Consider the following 24,100-nt stretch of genomic DNA (forward strand, 5'->3'; position numbering starts at 1 on the left):
TTTTTTTAATGAACAAATACCTCACTGTCATTTCATTGTTTACTTAAAGCCGGCATGTTTACCAAGGATGGAGAAACCACGTCTCCTCCCGAATTTCCCTCCGCGTTCTTTGTTTGGCTCTTACGGAGGTGTGCCGTCACTGCCACAGGGTCCAATTTCTAAGACACTTGAACAGGTGAAGCCAAAGGCACACCTAGAGCACCCAACCATATTAAATTGCCATTAGAAAGCAGGGGCTTAGCAGGAAAACAGTTACCTGTTTCCCCAGCTCAGATGCTGTGCAGAGCCACATCCCCCCCCCTCCGAGGAGGAGCAGATGAGCTCTGAGCCACAGGAATGCGCGTGGATTTCCGAGCGCTTTGTTGAATACAAATGAATTATCCTCATTCTTCTCCTAGCAGAGCATATAGGCCAGACCTCATTAGAATTCAATATCGCTCCGCTTTTCTAATGTTAATGTACCAGTTATATAAGAAATACGTGTGTGGGGGGAGGATCCCACCATTATGTTCAACGTGATATCATAATTCCAAAAACTGGACATAATCTTTGTTATAGGAAATTATTGTATTTTGCCGTTTTATCTTTTGCTTCTAATGTAACTTAAATTTCCACTCTAATAGTGGATTATAGGGGCTTAATTCTTCGTGTCTCTCTTAAAGCTACAGTGACTACAGTACTAGCTTTATGGCTTTCTGCAAAAAAAAAAAAAAAAAAAAAAAAAAACCAACAAAATGCCGTGACTAAAGATCAGACTGTAAAGGCTGCGTCCATCTCACTGTGGAAGGAAATGCAGAGCATCATGGTAATAAACAACTGTACGAGTTCGCCACATCTAGGAATCACGCGGCACAGTCAGGCTCCGGGTCTTTTGTCTAGAGCGCGCTGAGAAGTCTGATGCAAACAGAAACACCAACACATAAAAATACAATTTATGCCCTTTTATCAAGCAAAGAAAAAGTTGGTTAACGTTTGAAAAGGGAGCAGTAATGTAAATTTATCGACAATTTTATCGTAATAATTAGATGTTTACAGAGTCTGGACATTGTGGCTAAATCACTTGGAGCATGTCTGTTTGCAGGGAGCTGTTTCCTGGGCACTGCGGCAGGTTCATTAGGAAGACGTACTGTATTAGAATTCAAAAAACCAGCAGCTCCCACCCCCCCCTTTCTCTTTTATACATATATTTAAAAACTACAAATAATGCAGCAAAACACAGAATTTCCTTCATAAGGGAAACAACCCCCCCGCCCCGGCCCTTGAAATAGCTTGAAAATAAATCTTGCACAGAATATCTTAACACGGGGCATTTGAAAGACCACTTCTAATGGCTCAAGTAGCTTTTAATACCTAGTGTAGAAACGGCGAGTTGGTTTTGACTAAGAATAAATTAGAGCTGTGTATTGGGGGTGTTTCTTATTTTATCCTTTTCTAAAAAAGAAGAAAAAAAAAGGAAAAGGAAAAAGAAAACTCCGGCAGTATCTGCCTCAGACAACGCGTTTCTCAACGCACTTTCCGTGAGACAAGCTTCGTCTGGGTGGAAAGGCTTCCCTCAAGCAGCCTCCACGCAGGCTGATGGACTAAAATCATACGCTTGAAGAATCTGGCTAACATTGACTCTCTTCTTCACTCACCCCTTTTCCTGCTTTTCCCTTCGTGCATTTCTATAATAAACCCGATGTGTTGTTCTGATCTGGTTCCTGGGTTTCCAAACGGAGCCAAAGGAGGAGAGATGACAGATTTCTCAGTTGTGCAAAAGTAGTGATGGAATATCAGAGGGAAAAAATACCTTGTGAGCAAAATTATCTCTATAAAATACATAAAACGGAGTTAATTTCATAGCGTGAAATGGGTCTAGCAATGGCAGCACACTGGGGCAATTATTTCAATATTTAAAATTTAGAAATTGTCTTCAAATTAAGGTGCTGGATTCTAGGCTGTAATAGAACATTTCCAGTTTCGGCCTATTCTCAGGAGAGTTAGGTAATCATCAATACAGAGTATTTATTGCTATAAACTACAGCACCAGGCGAAGACACAGAAGCTCCGCTGTGATCATTCAGGGAGAGGAAGAAAAGTTCTTCCGTCAGTCTGACCTCTAGTCTCTCACTACACAGTGCAGGCCACGGTCCATGGCGGTAATTTCCCAGAGGATCGGCGAGCTGGTCAGGAAAACACATGGCACTGGCAACAGCTTCCCAGGTGAAGGCAGCGAAGCTGCGGTGAGAGAATGGTATTTTTAGAAAGCAAAAAAAAAAAAAAAAAAAAAATAACAGAGAAGAACAGGACCTTCTTCGTTTGCTTTTCAGTTCATGGGACCGGTTAATGGCTTAAGAAAACGAAGGAATCAGATTGTAAAGTGAGATTTTTAAGAAGTTTTAAAAATTAACTCCATACTGCAATGATATTATGAGACATGCCCCCCAGCATTATGTCTTGTGGAATAATATTACGGATCACAACTGTGAAATAAACAAAACAAAACAAAACAAAAAACCCAAATGGGATCTATGGGGACTCTGCATGGTCATAGCAAATACATTTAATAATCTTAACCTCTGATGAACTTTGATAGCTATACTTCTAAGTAACTCAAGACATGAGAAATGATTTTTTTCTTTAAAAAAATCAGATCATGAAAGCCATTATTATTTGAAGGAATATGCTCAATTTTTTAGATAATTTAAATTATTTAGCAGTCCTTTGCATTTTTTATTAGCTTTGCCTAAAGTTATAGCATTAAAGCGTTAAGGTTACATGTGATGAGGCTTGCCCTTATTTCTAGTTCTAGACTCACAAACTATAAACTAAAGAGCAGTGTTCCACTCCCAGGTTAATTCAATAAATCAAACCATCTCCTGCATCGCTATCTACCTGAAGAAAAGGTAACTCACACACAAACACACAGACACCCAGACACACAAGGAAGCACAGTTCACTAACGGGCACCGGACAAAGGGAAGCTGTGTTAAGATCTTCCTCGGGGCATTCTGTGTCAGAACATCCAAAGATGCTCCAACAGATGCAGCTGACTGCTAGCAAGATGATGGAAAGACCAGTGTGCAAACTCTCAGCTTTAAGTATCAGGAGTTTATTCAGAAACTTTACAGACAGGGGCTGCTTGTAGATTCAAAATCCCCATTCACAGAAATCGACTATCACTTGGAAGCTTGATTTAAAAATTCAGATCAGAGAACTCCAAACTCCTCGAGGAATGACGTCAATGCCCATAAACTACCAAGGCCAAGGCCACATAGGCACTGCTTGCTGCCAGTGCCCGGCCTAGGCCTGCCCGCTCCCAGATCCTTGCTTCCGGGGCCAAGAAGTTGTTGATCGTTTTTATTTCAGTTCTCAGGTCTTCAAAGGCAGGAAGAGCCACTCTTGACACTGTTCCGATTTCTCAGATCCCTCCAGATGTTACCTCCCTTGAGCCCAACCTTGGGCTTTCCCTAAATAAAACACAAGGAGTGAACAGGGAGAGGACTGGGGTCCAGCGGACTCCAGGTCCTGTGTTGTCCTTCGCTCCTCGCCGAGAACCCCCCTCATCCGGGCAGAGTGTTCATCCCTAAAAGGGTAACAGTCATTCCCCGCTTCTAGAATTTAGTTCACCACAGATGGCAGTAACCGCACAGAAGATTATTCATGCGCAGCCGTTTACTCCTCTCACTTAGCAGCTTCAAGCACTTCAGAATCTTTTCTAGTAAATAAGAATATCAAAATCAACTTTCTTCTCTGAGCCAGTATTAAAACCCTTACACGTCCCTCCCCTTCTGTATTAATACACAAGAAAAAAAAAACCCCAGTTTGTCTCCTAGACAGAACTCAAGGAAGGCAGACACAACAAAATCAAAAGATGTTTGTCTCTTAGTCACAGGACGTGGCCTGGCTCACCCTCCTAAGAGCGGCACCAAGGTAAGACTACCTGCAGCTGTTTTTCAGTGTTTCATCCTGTTTCATTCTGACGACGAATCTACTTGGGAAAGGCGGGTGAACTCTGTATTTTCAATGCCTCTCTTCTGCTGTTGGCACTTAAATATAATTATTCAAAGTGGAATCATTTAATTAGATAGGAAGAGAAATAGCGAGCCCAGAGACGATAGTAAAGAATGAATCGAAGATGCTGGGCAGGCAGAGCAGAGCTGCAGGAAGACAGCGGCACCCACTCTCGACGGCTGCGCCAGGCCTGCAGTTTGGGGCTCAGGGAACGGGTTCATCAGTTAGGTAGCGATGATGGCTGTCATGGCTCATGCCTCGTGTGACAATCCTGGGAAGGCTGCAAGAGGACGAAGAATGTGGAACAAGGAAAGGATGGAGCGACAAATGTCACAGGCCACAGGCACTGATGTGGGAAGGAGGAAGGAAGAAGGCACTCACCTGTGGAGGAGAGCTGGCTTTACACCAGCTAGGCCTGTTTGGTTCTCTGGGTGTCATCCGCTGTCAGGACCACCAAAGCCATTCACTTTGTCTTGGAAAGGACACTGTGGGTGCCAGTCGTGAAAATATTTCAGAGAACTCACCAGAGGAAAAACCGTGAAGGACTTAATTTTACTCCATCCTCTGGCTAGATTCTAGAGTGCTACAGTCAATGCCGGCTCTTCCGCTACTAACCTTTCTGCTCCCCACGCCACCAAACCTCTGATCACAACAAAATAGATCAATAAATTTTTTTTTCTTTAAAAATAATATCACACCAGAAAACTCCGTTTGTGGAGCCCTGTACAAGGCACTGTGTGGGAATGCGGGTGCGCACAGAAGAGACTTCATGTGCAAACGGCCAGGACTTGGGTACCAGAGTTCAGTGGGATTCCCTAAGACAAACTCTTGCCTCAGACACCGCTATCACTCAGTTACAAGACTGCACGCATTATAATGTTTGTCTAGTGACTTTAAAGACAGAACAGTTCACAGGTAACATTTAAACTGACCTAAAAAAATAAATAAACAGCCTTGGCTATTAAAATCTATTCACCCCAAAACAAGTACCAGATACAGAAGCAGTCAGGTTACAGCCCACTCTGGGCTTCTGTCAGGGTTCCTGGGGAGTCTGTTTGAGGAAGTGGGGAATGGGGAAGGCTGACTAGGAAAGAGTCTCCTTGGTCTTCTTGACCCCACAGCCATAGCTAACTCACCTTTGGCTGGGCTGGAGGCTGGGGCGGGGCGTTCCCACATCAAAGTATGTTGGCTGAGGCTAGGAGAGGAGCTGAATTTGACTGCCTGGTTGTCTAGGCGTAGGGTGGCACCTTCTCATGTGTTAGACTGCAGCCATCACCACCGTCACCAAGGGACTGCCAAGCTCCTACTGTGTGCACTGTCTGAGTCTCCCACTGTACTTCTCAGTTCAATGGTGCTGGGTTCAGGGGAAGGGGAGGGGGTGCTGGATCAGCCCACTGCGTTATTTCCTAGGACCCCGAGGCAAAATTTCTAATCAGGAAAATGAGTGACAAACAGAACTCACCACCTGGGCTGTTGCGAGAACTGAAAAAGTACACAGCATAACAAACGGCAAACACGCAGTGACATCCGCTACTACTGTTAAATTGTTACCGGCACAGTGAACGTGCCAGGTTGGGACTGAGCAGTTTTATAACGGACTGCATGGGGCTGGGGGAGGAAGGCGGAAAGTGGGGATCGGCTTATTTGTGGGAACCCTGTCCTAGTCTTAGGCACTTGCTTGTAACTGGCAGACTTGGGCGTCATTACTTTCCTCCTCCGAGAGTACCCGTGTGACATTTTTCTCCAATGAGAGGTAAATTGCTGCTCGAGCTTCATGTGGCACCTGCTTTCACTCTAACAGGAGTGATATTTTTATATCACGGAGTTGAGGCCAATAAAGAGAAAACGGACAAGTAAGCACATATATTACCGTTGTGAGGAATGGATAATAAAAAAGAAAACGCTGGAAACAAGGGGAGAGAGGCCCAGGGAGACAGCATCCATAGTCGAGGTGCTAAGAAAACACTCGAGAGAAGGGCTCTGGGGAGACGTCTGTCTCCACAGCTTTCCATATGCACAGCGTGCCGTGTGCTCTGGCCCCTTCCAAATGTTGGGGTTGAAGCTGAGCAGGGGCATGTATGACCAGGGCTGGCTTCCACAGGGGCTCCTTTCATCTGGGGCCACAGACGTCCAAGTTAACATAACCATGTGACTTCTGAGAAAACAGAGGAGAGGGGAGGGAGAGGTTTTTTGTTTTGTTTTGAGGACACTATTAAATTATAGTTGGATCTGTGAACTTTTCTTCTCAGGATTGTTCCTTTATTGAGTCTTTTTGACATAGGATGATGCTATGTAGCCCAGGTTGACCTAGAACTTTTGATACACTCATCTCTATCATAGGCATGTGCCACCACACTTGACCCAGACATTTCTATCAGACCCACGCACGATGACAATCTACAAATCCTGTTTTCAGGATATGAGGTAGGAAGACAGGCTCTTTGAACAATACCTAAGGGGAGGAGGGCAGCGGTAACTTGGGATGGTCTGGAAAGAGGAGCTATATGTTTGTTCCAAGCTTCCCAGGGCCACCTGTGTCTCTCATTTGAAAGTCACACAACCTTGAACAAATGGCTAACGCAGTGCCATAGCTCAACTTCAAAGTCACTTACACTCTCACTAGGTTCCTGACAAACCTGGTGCTCACAATGATGTAGTCAGGGGACCAGCTGCTAAAGCCTCGGTGAAAAGGACTGCCTGTGTACTGAAAGAGCATCCTTGGAAAGCAGGCTGCCAACTGCAGGAAGGTTGTGAGGTTTTGTTTCTCTTTCTGGGTACAGCGGTCAAATCCCCCCCACACTTCTTTTTTCTGAGACAGGGTTTCTCTGTAGCTTTGACGCCTGTCCTGGAAGTAGCTCTTCTAGACCAGGCTGGTCTCGAACTCAAAGAGATCCACCCGCCTCTGCGTCCAGAGTGCTGGGATTAAAGGCATGCGCCACCACTGCCTGGCAGATCCCCCACCTTCTTAAATCTCAGGTCTTAACCTACTGTAGGGAATCAAGTTGGCTCCCAGGTATTTTCTGAAGCATAACAGATGCCCCGCAGCATGCTACACCACATCTCAGGGATGTATCTAAGCGGCGAGAGTAGAATGTACTGGTAAAACACGGAAGGGCCCCTCAGATGTGGCATGAATGAAATGCCATTTCATGTTACTGTCATCACACCGCTCTGTGAGCGTGTCTGACATCAGAGGGATTCTAACAAACACTCCGGAGGTGGGTTCATGACGGCATGAGCTTTCTCAGATAGTGGACAAATTGCTATGTATTTGAATATGGGTTAAAATGGTAAGGGAAAAACAAGATTTGTTTTTCTGTATTTTAAATACTCAAGATTTTAGTGACAGACAATGTCATTATGCTTGACAAACTTTTTTACAGAATGTATGTATATATCCTCTAACCTCTGCATGCAGCTGGGCCTCCCAAGCCTTGATCATGTCTTTATCTCATCGTTCCTGCTTCGCCGTGTGGTCAAGGCTGCTCTGGGTGGCTGTTCCACCTCTGAAACAGCCACTGTCCTTTGGCCCGGGGTCTGGTGGCGCTGTGACCCACACTCACAAAGCTTCACTTAGTACCACTGACCAAGTTCAACTTCTCACCACGACACACACTTCCCTTCAGGTCAGCCTCTGTCCCGTGACTGCTCTCGGAATCCGAAGCTCTCGTGTGTAACACAGCTCTGTTTCTAATCCTGAGCCTCGGTGGTATCAGAGTCGGTGAGAGGAAAATCGGGAGAAGCTGCAGTAAAGCCTCACCTACGAACGCTGCAACAGCGACTGGAAGGGAGCTGTGCTGCTCGTGCAGGGCTAACAGTGTTCATACACTGACAGAAAACAAAAGACCCGCATGGATCTGTTTCACCTACAGATGGTTGAAAAGTGATTCTTCCCTTATGATCCTATGTACTGTATGTAATTATCTGTAATTAAGTTATGATTAAAATAATCAGCTTAAAAGCAAGTATTCAGAACAACTGCTGGACCAGCCAACATTATTTTCCATAGAAAAATAAAACAAAACAAAACACCATGTCATATGCCACAAAGTGGTGAAGCGGAATGGAGTTAGCTGTGGTTAAGTGTAAACCCTATAGCAACGAAAGTCATTTGTATGATGCTTACTTCTTTGAATAAATTCAGATGACAGCCCTGTTTCATTTCTTCATTCCGTTTGGAGGCCAGATGGCATTAGAATCATTTACTTCACCTTGTTGTGTTTAATTACTACAATCAACACACTATTTTCCAAATTAATCATAACAAAGTAATTTCATTAGTAACACAGCAGGCTGTTGAATTATTAGCATCATAACAGTTTGCAAACAATTAAACTTTATTTGAACCTTAAAAATTTGCAGAGTGGAACATTATTGTAAGATCTAATGGCAACAGAGTACAAATTCAGTACAGAGCAAACGATCAAGCAAAATGCTATATAAAATATGACTTACAATCACCTTTCAAAAAAATTAGCTCTCTAACTGTTCATAGAAAAACAAATAAAAGCTAAGCAAACATAATGAGAACATAACAATTAGCATATTTTCTAACAAGCTGCGTTGTTTAAATTCACATTAATGATGTTATTACGATCTTGAGGAGAATGTGATGTACTATCACGGGTGAAGAGAAACTTCCTCACAGCACAAGAACGAGTGCATCAAGTAAACAGAAAGCACCGACCAATCGCAAGGAACAGCAGTTTTTCTCGTCTCTCCCAATTTTAAAAGCCTTTGGTTCCAACCTTCTTTCTCCCATGTATATTCAGGTTATAAAAAGAACAAAGGCCAGAGGCGGTGCGGACAGAAGCAGCACCATGCTTCTCTACTGGAAATGCTGGCCATCAGTTGGCAAAGGACTCCCTCTCCTGGAATAACGGGAAAAGGAGGCAAAATCTAAGGGCTTCTCAGGCTGCCCGAGTGGGGGAGGGGTTCCCAAGTGAGTCCCCGTGCAAATGACGAGCTGCTGCCATCTCCTGGCCACTCAGGGTAAAGGCACACAACCTGCACCCACAGGCCAGGCTTTGGCTTTGCTTTTCAACCACACAGGCTCTGAAAGCCAGTCCACTGAGCTCATTTCTACCTGCCTAACTTCTGCCACGGTGATTTTAACCTATTTAAATGACACTCTAATGGGAAAAGGGTCCTTGTACAAATGCGATTTCTGAAGACTTGGACAAGGTTGGTTGGGTTTATTCACAACTCCTAAAGTTAAAGTTTTTTTCTTTTAGTTTTGAAACTGAGTGATCACAACATTTACAGAATAAGGTAAAATAAACACTCTCTACTATTGCTTGTAAACTGAGTTGTACACAGACAGTGGAGACTTGAAATCCTATCGGTTCATTTGCATTCCTCTTTGAAAAGCTAAGCAAAAGCTAGGACCTGCTAAAGAACTATTCAATAGTAGATCACATCTACTGCAGAATATCCAACCACTGTGCATTTGATACAGAGTAAGGCTACCCTGGCACCTCCAGAGACAGCTCAAAGTACTATGATTTCCACTCTGTACAGAAGGAGATAGACAGGATTCTGCAAGCCTACCCACACAGCACCAGGAACCTATGCTACCCTTCCATTCGCCTGCTGGTGACCACTGCCATTCTGAGTCCTTCTCTGCTGGGTCTGCAGAAGCACAGGAGACAACAGCGGGAACGTGACAGCGTGGCAATGACGAGGCAGGAAGCTGGCAGTGTCCGCCGTGCCCTCGCACTTTGAAAACACGCTCAAGTTGTTTATGCCATTGCATCGGTAGTAAAATGGGCGTTCTTATGAATCTTTGATTCTGTTAGGTTTAAATAAAATTATAGTAGAAAACACTGGCAAGCCCATAATCAAATTAAGATCCTGAAGTACTTGCCCAAACCTAGCTCTGGTTTACATGTGTGTACCAGGTGACAGCAAGCTGCCACTTTCCCTCTACTTGAAATGCTTTCCCTTCTTTTCTTTCTTAACGGCAGGTAAACCAGCCAATTTGTACAACTTTTTAAAAAATGAAAACATGTTATTACTTTTTGAAAAAATTATTAAGTTGTCCACACGGCTTTAGAGAAGTCTTTAGTATCGACTCAAAACTTACAGTGATGAAATTACACGCAACACTAAGAATAACTGATGCCCAGTGACGAAGAAACAGCAACCCTCACTGGCAGCTTTAGTGACTAAAAGTAGAAGACAATCACCGTGAATTTTCCCACACAAACCAAATGGGCAAATTAATACTAATTATTATTTGAAAAACAGCAACAGGTCTTATATGTACTGCTTGTATCTAACTTAATCTGACATTTAGATTACTTTAATGAGTAACTACACAGAATAGCAGAGGAGACAGGAATATTCAACCAAAGGAAGGCAGCTCTGTGTCAATCACTCAGGCTTTGGGGGTTTCCGAATCCAGAGCATGTGCAGACACATAGAAGACTTCCCTGTGGGCAAAAAGGAAAAGATGATTTTATAAAAAGTTCATTTTATTTTTTTTCTTCAGTAGAAATGTTGATTTATTTCTCCTGCTTAGAAAAAAAATAACATTTTAGCTGAACAAAAATGAATGTTTGCTCAACATTTCTCAATTCATCTCCTCAGAAGCCATAAAAGTGGCATTCGCTAGCAAGGACTCCTCTGAGAACACAGCTGGTTATTATCAAAGGACATTCCCTACATTGCCTGCTCGCTCCCAAAGGAAATTCTCTAAAGTTATTTTTAAAAATTAAAGATTAAGCAAAACAAAACACCCAAACCAAAACCCAAACAAAAACAGATTTGGGGCACCATGCTTATGTTATCAGAAGGCTACAAAGACTTGAAAAGGCAAAGCCTCAGAAGAAAGAGACCTAGAGAACATAAGAGCTATTACAGAATATTGGATTAAAATGTACTTACCCGGACTCTCAAATATCATACATCTCCATTACGTAGGCTTTAGGCACCAAGCCAATGGCTCCCTTCATTTCTCCTACCCACCAGCCATATCTATTGTATTCCTAATTGAAAACAATATGCAGTATTAACCTTTAGGTCGGTGTAAGCACAATGTTGCTTGTATGCAACTTCTTAGAAATGTTTCTTTTTATAAAGTTACAAGAGCTGGAGCTGCAAATGGAACATTTTCATCTTTTTTTGTTTCTGGACAAACCAAAACCAAAACCAAACCAAACCAACCAAACAAACAAGCAACCCCCCACCCCCACCCACACCAGCCAAGCTGTTGGCAAGTACAAAACTTGTTCATTACTCTGGCAGAATGCAGGAGCAGCGGCTTGTGTGAGGACACAGGAGAGGAGAGGAGAGGCGCAGGAGTGAGCTTCTGGACTCCCAGTCTCTCCAGACAGTGCAGCCCTGTGTACTGGCTCCTAGCTGTAAGGCTAAAGGCAGGAAGCTGGGGGAACTACATATGCCTTCAAGAGGTTTATTATCTAGGAAGGATAAAAATCACTTGAGCGGTGTGTGTGTGTGTGTGTGTGTGTGTGTGATGGCAAATTCATAATTTCTAATGAAATTTTGATGGTTTAGAATTCAGAAACACGCCCTTCTTAAGAAAATCTAATATATTTGAAGTGATAAAATGGTGAATAAACAAAGTAGTGAAAGTTCACAAATACCAAGACAAAATTATTCACAAGTGGATTTCTTGAAAATAACATCCCAAAGCTTTTACTGTTTCTCTTAATTCCGTACTGCCTAAGCTTGGGTGGAGGATAAAGGTGATGTGAGGTCTGCTTACAGAATGGAAGATCAATAGGAAACAAAAGTCTCTCCAGGTTAAAAGACAAAATATTAATCTGTGAACAGAGTGACTGATGAGGTGTTCTGCACCTTACAATGTGGGATACACAAACCAAGCCCTCCTCTTCTCTGCTTTATTCTCCACTGGCAGACACACCATTGCTTTAGGCATTGTGAACCCTCCTTAACTGGCCTCATATGTCTGCCAGATTGACTAATGTATTTTTATCTCAAATTTATTTATGTTTAGTGAGATACAAACAAGTAAAATGAATTACAAGTTTCAAGAACAATATCTTCCAAAAGCAATACTCTGCACAAGCATTAGGACCCAAATTTAATTTTTCATATAAGATAAATTTTTAAAATCAATCCCCAAAGTAATTCAATAGGTTCTGATTTTCCAACATCTGAGTCATAGATAAATGTGCATATGCACATTGAGTTATATGTGAGGAGGGAGGGTTGATAGGCATGCAGGCTTAACATTCATATTGATTTGTATGCTATTGACCATCACAAGGAAAATTATGCTATTCTTCAATACAAATGTAGCAACATTAGCATGTATGTATTGACAGACAGTCTACCTATAAATTAAAGGATAAAAAAAAATCTATGGGTTCTTTTAAAGTGGGCTTTACTGGAAGAACAAAGGGAAGGAGAGGGGGCAAAACGGCTAACCCTGTTATTTCTTCTTCTCATATGGACGCAGCACTGGCTCTTGAGGCAGTGACTAAAGGTGTTGAATTTAAAAGTTCGCTGACAGTGTGACCTTAGAGGACAAAACTGTCTAAGCAACGAGAACACTGAGTCCGGAACTCAACGATGATGCGCATAATCTAGAAGAGGCACATTTATCAAAAGGAATACCCACTTACTGAAAGCTGGACCAGCAGTCATTGTACTCTATAGGAACCTAATAAAACCACCCTGATTCGGTGTTTAAGGCAATGAATGCAGCTGGAGCCTAATGCCTGAGAAAACAAACGTACGTAAGCGTCTACAGATCAAAGGTCTGCACTGTAAGATACCAGAACGGACTAACAGGGTAAGTCTGAGTGTGAAAATTCTTACCAATACCAGTCTTGTTTTTTTTTTTTAACTTATTACATCAGAAGAGCAAGGGTCTAGCCTGCCAATAGGAGAATAGCAGGCACAGAAAGAATCCTGTGGGAAGGCAGACCACGAACACAAACTTGCTATCAAGGAACGGGGCTCATCCTGGGTCAGATTCAAAATACAAGTCAGGAAGTTCGTAGAACTTTATAATATTCTACTTTGGTGATAATCTGTGCTGTCATCTAAGAACCTCCTGAGAAGAGCATAAACCTTCAAATTAATATCTCATTGACCAAGGGCAGTTGAGAGACTTTACTTGACAAAGTCTGGTCCTATATATGGTAGAAAAATAGGGGCAATTAACTAGAAAGCACAGTAGCAGACAGCAAGGGGGGGGCTTCCTCAGCTGTAAACGGATCCCTTACATGTAACATTCAAAGAAAAGTGTTACATTACAGTAATCCTAAATGCTTCACTTCATTTAAAATAACAAAAAAACTTATGAAATACACACCTCATGAAAATGCTCTAAAAATATCAGATCTCATTTAGAAAAAAACAGAATATTCACTAAAAACCAGAATATTGTTTTATATTTATTAATAATAAAAATATAATACTCCCGTGTGAAATTAAGAGAGAAGACAAAATTGAGTGGGATGAAAATCCAGGAGGCAGATTCATGGCTGTGCACTGCAGCGACAAAGTAAGTCACGAGGCTGCAAACAGGAGCATGAGCCCCCCTGAGCAACATGAACCCCAATGAACCATCTGCAGCCCATAAATTGGGGGGTGAAAATGCTCCTTGGCCTCTAACAGTTTTCTAAACCTCAGCCTCAAGATCCAACACTCTGCAACATTTCCTTCCAAAGGACAAAATCGGCCTCTTTGCCCCAAACATATGTTATTATAAATGACCGACTGGTTAATGGTGGACACGGTGCCGTCAATAAATACTGTGTGGTCTGAAAATCCACACACTAATTATAGCATTGTTTTAGATAGTCACTGGTGGATTATTTAAAAGATACCTTTCAAACATTATTAATAAATAAAAAAGAAAATAAGAGAAGGGGGAGGTGAGCGGGAGAGGACGGCCCATACCAGACTGCCATCTAAATCTTGACAGGTTAGGAAACATCATGTCATCTGACGGCACTCGAGATCTCAGGTACAAGGTCTGCCATCTGGCATTCTTCACCCTCAACTGAATGCTAACATAGGCAAGTGACTACCTCAGGAGGACTGATAAAATAATGAAGAGTCCTTTAATCTACAGGAAACCATTTTAGTCAATTTATAAGAAATATTGCATCCCTTTGTAGGACGTGTAATTATTTTCTATTAATCATGCGCTATAGCGCTACATTATGTGGTTATTCCGTTATCGCTGGGAAGAGGCCTGCAGTCAGCTTCTGACAATGTTAGGTAATTACTAACACAAAGCCGCTTTCTGCTCCCGCAGTAATGCTATCAAGATCCAGAGGTGTAGTGATGCTTACTGTAGAAAAATAGCACTCAAAAGGAATTTGCTATCAGCGGAATGGATGGCTTCCAGGCAAAATGTAACGTGGCAGTCAGAAGCAAAAAAAAAACAAAGTCAAATTCTCCCAATAATCCAGGAAATAATAGGGAGATGGCAATGCATGCTCGCAGTCCGACACCCACGTCACAACTGTCAGCCCACTGACGTCATCTCATCTGTTTATAGCTAGTATTTACCGGGCGATGATTGAACATGGCTGTGCAGGAAGGCTGGGGAAAAGGACCAACTCTGACGAAGAGAAACAGACTTCGCCTAACGCAATAGTAAACACATACCCACACTTGCCTATTGACTCGGTCTTCCCGCCCTGCTGGTGCTTTATTTTATACTTAAAGAAGATTCCCAAGTTTACTTAAATCCTTGTCGGTGCTGGGCCCTCCTTTCTCGAGCATGTTAATCCACTTTCTGCAAATCAGACAGTGAACAAATGCTGCTGCACAGAAACCCGAGGCGCTGACGGGGTCTAGGGACGGTCAACAAGTGCTTCAAATGCTGGGCTGCTGCTGTGCCCTTTGTCGGAACATACATCCATGTTTCAGAACATGTGAAATCAAAGTAGCTTCATTTACAAAATATTAAGCATGGTGACTTTAAGAATCAATGGGTTTACCCTTTATTTTCCATATATTCACTATGGTAAGTTTTTCTAATAGCAATGTGAAAACCAAGTCAATGTTTTAAATATAAAAGGTTTGCTTCAAATTTATCTTTAGGTGTGTGTGTCTGTGTGCGTGCACATGTGTATTTAAGAACTTGTATGAATTCTTCTTTTTCTCATTATGTCAGTGGTTTCCTGACCTGCTGGAGGAGGATATGGGTATGATTGATTCCCATGGTTCTCCATGATACCCAAATCCCACTACTAGAAGATGTTTCCCAAAGCTCTGCTGAGCTCGCAATGGCTGTGGAATCCAGTTCCCTGGTTTATTATTTACAACTCAGGTGTGACTGAGTTCTCCCGATTCACAGAGCTCTTGCTCTTTCTGCATCGTCCATTTCATTTACTAGCAGGAGAAACATGGATAAGCAAGAAGGCATCTAGTAAGAGTTTAATTCTCCTAGCAAGCTTCAGTTTACATCTCTGAGACCTGACAAACTGAATTTACATTTTTCACAGTCGACAGCTACAACGTTGTGAGGTACATACTGCCATGCTGAGCAAGAAGGGACTCCAGGTAAAGCTCAGCAGAGGGGGCTGGAGTGTCAGGGCATTTCCCCTGCCAGTTCACATCTCCATGACTGCTCCTGGGTTTACCCACCCTGCCCAGCTGTCCCTGCTCCCTGTACTGTCACCCTTGCCCCTCTGATCCTACAGGAAACTGTGCACCTGTTCACTCTGTTGCTTAAAAACTGAGGCTCTCTCCTCAGGACAGTAACCACAAAATCCTCTGCCTAGCCTGTTCCCTCTGTAGCCCTGCTTCCTGTCACTTTTGTGGTTGGCTTGGTCGCACCTGCTACTGCATCCAAGCCTGCCTCTGTTTATGGAGCTCCCTTCCCAGGGAGTCCCCTCCCTTGGTCAAATCCTGTCCAGTGCCCAAGACTCAACTCAGTCACTCAGCTGTCATGATTTTTATGCTGAATTACTGGACACACACTAACACCTGTTACTTCAAGCTGAGCTTTTATTCCTCAGTGGATTTAACATACCTCAGTTTTACCCCTTCAAAGAACAAACTTGCTGAGGTCAGAGTTAAGACCTTGCTTTCTTCTCTATGCCCCATGATACTGGATATGTAATAGACGCCCTGTAAGTTAGACACTGGATAAAAGCCCAGACCCGTGCTCACATTGCATGGTGTACCAAGTGTCTAATTTTTTAAAAAATTCAATTTCTAATAGGAGTACATGTTTCTTCATATATATTTATATAAAAGTCATTTTCCAAACACCTGTTCTGATCCATGACCAGGGAGCTCATGTAATCTGAAGTGTGTGGCTCCTGCCTGCGTCAGGCTGCTGGCTACTGTTCTCCAAAACACTCAGTGAGATGCTCTGTCCAAAGAGCTCCCTCCTGATCTCCAGGAAGAAAGGTACCTGTCTCCTTTGGAACCAGAACCACCTAACTCTCTTTCTCTGAAGAAGTAAATTGAGTTGGATCAAGCACTGACAATGTCAGGGCACAGCCCTGCGAAGGGGCAGTCGGTATCTCAGGGGAAGCAACTGTGCAGTCGTCAGCCCATCTCCATCTTGAGTTCATCCTGTCTTCCCAGCTTGCTGTAGATGAAGCAGGTTCTTCTGGGCAATCTCCGAGCTGCTTTTTATTCTTCTGTTCCTCACTGGGACTACAATAATCCAACTTCATAGAAATCAATAAGTCTAATTATTATATACTTGGGTCCTTGCAAAATGTCCTTAATGAAATCTTCAGTTACAATTTTATAAACTTTTTGTTATTGTTGAGGTCATTCCTTGCCCCTGCCCATTTTTTTTTGTACTTATTGGAAAAAGTTTCTGAGGCTCGATCACCCATGCATTCAGTCTAGAGACTCCTGTGTGAACACAGCATTTCAAAGCAGCCAATGCTGGGCTAAGTCAAGGCTCTCCTTTTTTGGCTGAAAGGAATTTCAGCTCCCCAGCCCTTCTGTTTTGAGTTTGGTTGCCAGGCAGCGCAGGCTCAAGGTACAGGCTGCAGAAACCCATCATTTTTGAAAGCCTCTGCGGGTGTACGTCTTCCATCCTTGGTCTTTATTTGGTTTTTCCCAATTATGTTGAGCCTTAATTTCTTCACTTGTAAAGGCTTGCACTAATGGTCCCCTAGCTTTGTGATTCCATATTTTCTTAAGAAGTCAGAAGTCTTTCCTATTTTTAACTATAACTTAGTAAATGCATTTTAAATACCTGCCATTGTATTAGGTATTGGCTAAATACAAAAATACTTTAAGAGGTGGTGTTTCTATCAGGAAGTTCAGAATGAAGGAAGGAGAAGCAGGGAGGACGGGAGAGGAGGAAAAGAGGAGAGGAAGTGGGAAGGGACGCTGGTAATCCTAATGTTGACTATGGAAAAGCACATGATTCTATGGTGGGGTCCTGCAACGTTTTGTAGGAAAACCATGAGTAATACAGGGTCTGTGCTTGTTTTCCAGGGGAGAGCAGATGTGGTTAAACCCAAGGCACTGGAGGGAAACAGCAGCTGCATAAGACAGGGAAGACTGGGTTGGAAAGGTGATGGCTTGCTTTCCACAGCATCCCTCTGCCTGCCTTTCAGAGCACAAGAGTTTATTTCTAGCGCACACACAACATAAGCAAACACTTAAAGACTTGTAGAATGAGCAAAATGAAGTTCTAGTTTGGGCTCCAGTTTCCTAAAACCCTTTCTTAACCACCGCAGTGTGTGCTCCCTCCTCTCCCGCCTTCCCTGCACAGATGCAGCCCAGGAGGGCGTTACTGGCAGTTCTGTTCTCAGCCTGGCTGCCTCTGCCACCCAGCTCAGGATCCTGCAAGGGAAGTCACTCAGAGCTTCCCTGGATCCAGCTCAGACTAGTATTCTGTACAGAAGGTGCTCAACAGATAGCTGTTGAGAGGGGAAAAAGGGATAATTTCAACCATCTATGTCTATGTTATATAGAATTGGGATGAGATATTTGCCATTAACCTTCTGATATAAAATGTCAAAAAGGCAATCTGAAGGTTCACATAGTGCCAGTATGGGAAAGAAAAGGGTGGGATCAGTGCTGAGTCCCAGAGAAGGCACTGACTAGCTGTGTCTGTAGGTAATTGCTACATAAAACCTTACCAGGCATCGACTTCCTAACCTGTGAGACTGAGCCACAGATTCGTTCCTTAAAGTACCACGCAAACTGCACCACGCTCAGCAAGTGCCTGGGACACTGCACTGTGTGTCCACTCCCATCACCTTCTCCTCCCTCTCCAGGAATTATGAAAGCAAAGCACCAGGAGCACAGCCACCAAGGCACCAAAACAGCACTCTGACCGCCGTCTCCGCCCTGCCCCTCCAGCTAACACAGCCCACAGTCTCTGGGAGCAGAAGCCTGGGGAAGGATGGCCTCCACCATCTGGCCATTGTGAGAGGTACCATCCTGAGGCAGGTGGGTCGGGGCTGCCAAGAAAGGTAGCTGAGCTTGAGCCAGAGAGCGAGCCACTGGCAGCTTTTCTCTGCCATTCCTGCCCTGACCTTCCTAAATGATGGATCTGCAAGTGGTGTAAACTGAAAAAAAGTCTTCTTCTCAAGATGGTTTTTGGTCAGAGTGTTTTAACACAGTAACCAAAAAGCAAAGTAGATCTTGAAAAAAAAAAAAGCAAGTATTAGAAGACTGGAACTTTTTCTAGTTTTGTTTTTGTTTTTTAATAGCTAACCACTCAACTATTAACACGTGTCATTTTTTAATTTATTAAACACCTATTCTATAAGGCTTTTAAAGTTTGTTTTAATTACGTGTATGTGGGAGTATAGTCACATGTGTGCAGCTGTCTACCTGGCCAGAGGCATCAGATCCCCTTGGAGCTGGGAACCACTCAGGCCTTGCAAGAGCAGTATATGCTCTTGATTTCTTTATGGCTAAACCCCAAGATCCCTTAATCAGCAATCTGTCTCGACTCTCTCCCACCTATCAATCATGCAGGAGATTCTAGCTTCCTGTTACAGAGGTGAGGAGACATCGCAAGGGGGTAAAGGCAAAGCAAGCAACGGCACACGACGTGAGTGAGCTCCTGATTTCTGATAGAGCTGGCGCAAAAGGACATAAGAGATCACAGACTGTTCAATTTAAGATTAAAAACAAAGATTAAGGCCGGGCGGTGGTGGCGCACGCCTTTAATCCCAGCACTCGGGAGGCAGAGGCAGGCGGATCTCTGTGAGTTCGAGACCAGCCTGGTCTACAAGAGCTAGTTCCAGGACAGGCTCCAAAACCACAGAGAAACCCTGTCTCAAAAAACCAAAAAACAAAAAAAACAAAACAAAACAAAAAAAAACCAAAGATTAAAACATAAACAAGAAAACCCCACAATGTGATGCTTTTCTTCATGGCTCTGGTTTGCTTCTCACAAGCCTGGTTATTCAGCACAGAATTAAACTCCTGTAGTCCCTGCCACCTGGGTACTTCTCATGGCGGCCCCTCCCATGCCACAAGGCTCACAGGAACCTCTGACACTGTCTTCTTGCTCATCCTCTTTCAAGTCCTTGCAAGCACTGGGCCACCAGCGGGCCTCCACAGCTATATTCCTTTTCACCCATCAGCCGTGGTCCAGAAGAGAAGGCTGCCTCCGTTTTGTGGAGGAGGAAATGGGGAAATGTTTGAATATGACGCTTGCAAAAGCAGGAGTTCTGAGAGTGGGACTGGAGTAAGTCAGCCGAGAGCTTCTAAGGCTGGAGAGGCAGGCATGGAGGAGGAGGAGGAGGCGGGCTACATGATGCTTTGGGCCCTAGCGCCCAGAGGAGCAGTACAGAAACAAAAGGCTGTCAGGTCCAAGAAAACACAACCACAAGAGAAAAACATTCCTCCTTTTTAAAAGGCCACAGAATCCAATGACACTTGGGGCTAGATCAGTGTCAACCACAGCTGACTCCATGATCTGTCCTGGTCACTCTTCAGAGGTTGGCCATCCTATTTGTAGTACCCTGGGCCATATGATCACAAACGACAGCCTGGAATAACTAGATATTAAAACAAAACAAAAACCAACTTTGCGTTTCTCCTGCCAGTGAGACTTTTGATTCATTCATTTTATAGGTTCGAAGTCCCGAAGCCATACGAAGTAAATCTTTGTATTCTAACAAGAAGCAAATGTTCAACACAGTCATAATTTACCAGTCACGGGGAAATATCAACCAAACACACATGAAGTACTGCCTACAACTCCAACCAGCACAACCTCAAATGCATTTTATTGTACATTCATAACCACCGTTTTATCCACTTTTCCTGTTTTGGTCTTAATAAAATATTTTTAAAGGTTTCAAAGCTAAAGTCATGTGTGCCTCTGATGAAAGGAAAGATCCTGGAGTCCTCAGTAGCATGCCTCGTTCCTGCAGAACGATAGCTTGTCTGTTTCTAGCTCTAAACATAATTTATTGCTTGAAAAGTAAGGCTGAGAATGTGGTTAGCAATGTACTAACAAGTACAGATTGAAAAGATAAACTGCCAAAGGATATAATACAAAGCATCAAGCCAGGCCTGCAGGACCAAAGAGGAACATGGGCAGAAGAGTTGGCCTGCTGCTATGTGACCCGGAACCCACTGATGAAATTAGAATATTGCACAAACATGATTCCAGAAAAATACTATTAGCTACCAGATTGTGTCCATGGTTTGGGAAACATAAAATGGAGATACAGATAGTAAAATATGTAGCATGATTTTCTAAACAACTGGATTCCAGCCAACAACCGAAATTAAAAATTCAAAGATTTCTACCTCTAACATGGCTTTTCCTCTCTTAAAAAATCTGAGATTATGCTGTGTGTTCCAGAGTTAATTCACCAACAAAACAGTTATCATAAAAATCACAAATTATACTTTCATCTGTCCCTGAAAATGTGTTGTCTTTTTTTTGTAGGAGAAGAAAAAAGATTTTTAAATCTACATTGAAATACTGAATTATTTTTAACACATCTTTTAAAAAGTATCAACCTTATATGAAGAGAATGATAAAGCAAAAAGATACTGTCTTCATTTAAGGCAAACAGCATTTAGATTTATTATTAGTGAGGTTCAAAGGTTGAAACTAAGAAAATGCCAGCTACTTTGAAGGAGGAGCTAGCTCAGCCTGAGGGTCACATGACAGCCGCTAACTGGAAAACGTTAAAAGGGGAAGGGGAAAGGCAGGGTGTCTGCCTGCTCTTCTTTATTGCAACACTTGATTTTTACTGAAGAAAAAAAAAGGGTGGCGGTGGTGGTTAAGATCTGTATAACTCTCAAAAGAGGCTGAAAACGTAAGTCCCCCTGAGGCTAACTGAGCTCACTGCTGACAGGCCATCAAGGTTCCATGAAAAAGAAAGGAGGTAGGAGGGAAGGAGGGAGGGAGAGGAGGAGAGAGAGAGGAAAGGGAGGAAGGGGGAAGGAAGGAAAAAAGAAATCTAAAAGTAAAGCTGTATCCCATAGAGCTGTATAATGAAAATAGTCTAACTGACAAATTAGTGAAATGTTTTTAATCATTATTTTTACAAAAGTAAAACACTCTTCATTAGAAAGCATGACTTTTAATTTTTGATTTGTCTAAATATTTATATTAAAAGAGCATATCTTTCCTTAAACTACTTTGTGTTGCCTATTTAAAAAGGGCATTCAAAACCGACAAACTTGTGGGAAGTAAGTCAAATCGGTGGTAATATTTCAAATTAAAAGTCAATACATTTCTTTAAAATCTTTTAAATGGTTTTATTAAAAACGTCTCAACACTGATTTCTCACAAAGTATTCATTTTCTATGTCTCCACAAATATTATGCTAGATTCCTTAAAATATATTCTTCCTGTGTATACAGTCTCCACACAATTCAAAATGATGAACAAAATTTTTCATGATTAATGCTAATACTTTATTGACATGAAATGGGAAAGTAATAACCCATAGCTAGATTTAAAGTTGAATTAATGACACCATTTTGATTGTGCACATTAGCTACAATTACCTGCACCACTCATTCTGAGCCACTAGATGGTGTAAAAAAATAAATTAAAATGGTAAAAATTTTATACCATCATCACAGAAATCTAGATAATACTCTAAGACTAAACAAATTTCTAGGCATATAAAATAGTAGTGATTTTTATACTGCTTATACTTTTAAAAAAATCAAATTCAATGTTTATTTAGTGTGTGAACAACTTTTGGAAGTCAGCTCCCTCCTTCCACTGTGTGGGCCTCAGGGATTCAATTCAGGTTGTCAGGGTAAATGCAGGCACTTTCATCTGGTGAGCCTCTCACCAACCCAACTGCTTTATGCTTCTAAAAATATACAATACTGGTCCTATCTTGATCCAGAAATTCATTACTTTCTTCTGAAAATCTTGAGGTCTCAATCTGTTTTTTCAAGCATTTGGAAATCAAACACAGTTAAGGTATTAACGTAAGGTCTGCGTTTGCCAACTGGATAGGACTGTGAGGTTACAGCAACGACAGGACTGGCGAGAGAGTCCCTGGAGTTCCTTTCTGAACCTGCCCCCCGAGTACTCAGTCCAAAGCAGGCAGACTGTCAACAGCCCCAGCAGTCTGCGGATGTGGGGATTGTCAGGGAGTGGGGCGGCTGTTCTCTTTATCCTAACCATGCACCCCACTCATTCTCGAGGTTCACTACTACTGACTGCAAGCACTAAATCACTTGGCTCTTCTTTCAAAAAACCCAAATTAGTCCCAGCTAAAATGCCCAAGAGACTGACTAATGTTGGAACATCAAGCCTTGTGAAGCTCTGGAGAAGGAGGACAGTTCTCTCCCAGATAACAGTTTTGAAAATGTTCAGACAGAAGTGAACACCGCCCGGGAGTGGGCCGCCTCTAACCCAAGCTCTTAAATCTAGATTTATACAAAAAATTACAGTCTCTACAAAACAGTTATCTGAGGACTGAACCTCTACCCTCAGCACTCTGGAAGCCCAGCACACACTAGGACTACACTTTTAATTTCCCATGGACAGGGAATGGTGGAAGGGAGGCAAGCCCATGCTACTCATGAAAAAAGCCTTAGAACAGATCCACGTGGGCTTTGCAAGCTCCATATGTGCAAAAGGAGCACAAAGGCTACGCCACCAACCCCTAGAAACTGAAATTTTAAAGAGAAATTAGTCAACTTTGTAATTTTATACGCTTGCAGCCAAATTGGTTATGATGGGAGTTCAAGACCAGTCTGAGCCAGTTAGGGAAATGACGGGGTGGGACCGAGGCTGAGGCACTAGGTGAGCTGTAACACTTGATTAACAGGAGAAAGACCATGGGTTCAATCCCTGGTAGGGGCAGTAGGTCATAGTGGGGCTGGTTCCTTACCTGTGGCTTCCAAGAACTGGATGTGTTTTTCTGGGAGCAACAACAAATAATAACACACTAATGAGCAGGAAAACTGTGTGAGGAGCCGTGGCTTTGGACATCTTAATAAGCTGTGATCATTGCTATCTGTATTAAGTTATTTTAAGTATTCCTTAACCTACAAGTGCTTATGTATTCCTATGGAGTTCCTGGTGCCTAGAATGAGTCCTGATATTGTGAAAACTCTACTATGGTATGGAATTAAGTGGGAGGGAAGGAAAAAATACTAGTCTGAATCAAGTCTTAGAGCTCAAGTGCTGCCTCTGCACTTGTAACTCGGGTTCCTTTGTAGAACCAAGAACAAGTCCCATCTTCATTAAGATACCCACTCTAAGATTCTATGACCGGCTGGGTCAAGATTTTCTGTGCCAGCCATACATGTGACCTTATTTTCAAATGCCCATTGTATCTGATAAATCTTATTTCTCTAAAATATCTAAAATATTTCTCAGATCAATTATATAAAAGTGTTAGACTGATAACCTATTTGGCATTTCCCAGCTTATATTCAAATCATTTCTACTCATTATTTGGGGCTAAGATAGTCTTAAAATGTAGACACTTTTTTAACAATTCCTATGGTAGGGTAGGAAAAATTTTAAATGAAAATAAAGACAGCTCATACACAGTAGCAGGAGTGAGTGTACCCTGAGTTTTAGAGCTGACCCCTGAGTTTTAGAGCTGACGGGTTCTGCAGCCCTGCGTCTCCAAAAGCAGAGACGAAGATTCTTATGAATATAAAGACGAGTCTGTGGCCACATGCTTTGCCACCACACTTACAAATACCGTGGTTC

The 24,100-nt window shown here is 42.6% G+C and overlaps 1 protein-coding gene across 1 annotated transcript in view; it reads right to left on the minus strand.

Moving 5' to 3' along the window:
- Positions 1-8,312: 8,312 nt before the first annotated feature.
- Positions 8,313-24,100, minus strand: part of Skap2 (src kinase associated phosphoprotein 2) — a 149,519-nt gene continuing 133,731 nt past the window's right edge. The window contains exons 12-13 of the mRNA XM_075955099.1: positions 10,882-10,982; positions 8,313-10,427 (exon numbers count right to left, since the gene is read on the minus strand). Of these exons, the coding sequence (XP_075811214.1) occupies positions 10,890-10,982 (93 nt within the window). The 3' untranslated portion in view covers positions 8,313-10,427; positions 10,882-10,889. The remainder of the gene's footprint in view (positions 10,428-10,881; positions 10,983-24,100) is intronic.

The sequence above is a fragment of the Microtus pennsylvanicus genome, chromosome 21 (assembly GCF_037038515.1).
Source record: "Microtus pennsylvanicus isolate mMicPen1 chromosome 21, mMicPen1.hap1, whole genome shotgun sequence".
NCBI lineage: Eukaryota > Metazoa > Chordata > Mammalia > Rodentia > Cricetidae > Microtus > Microtus pennsylvanicus.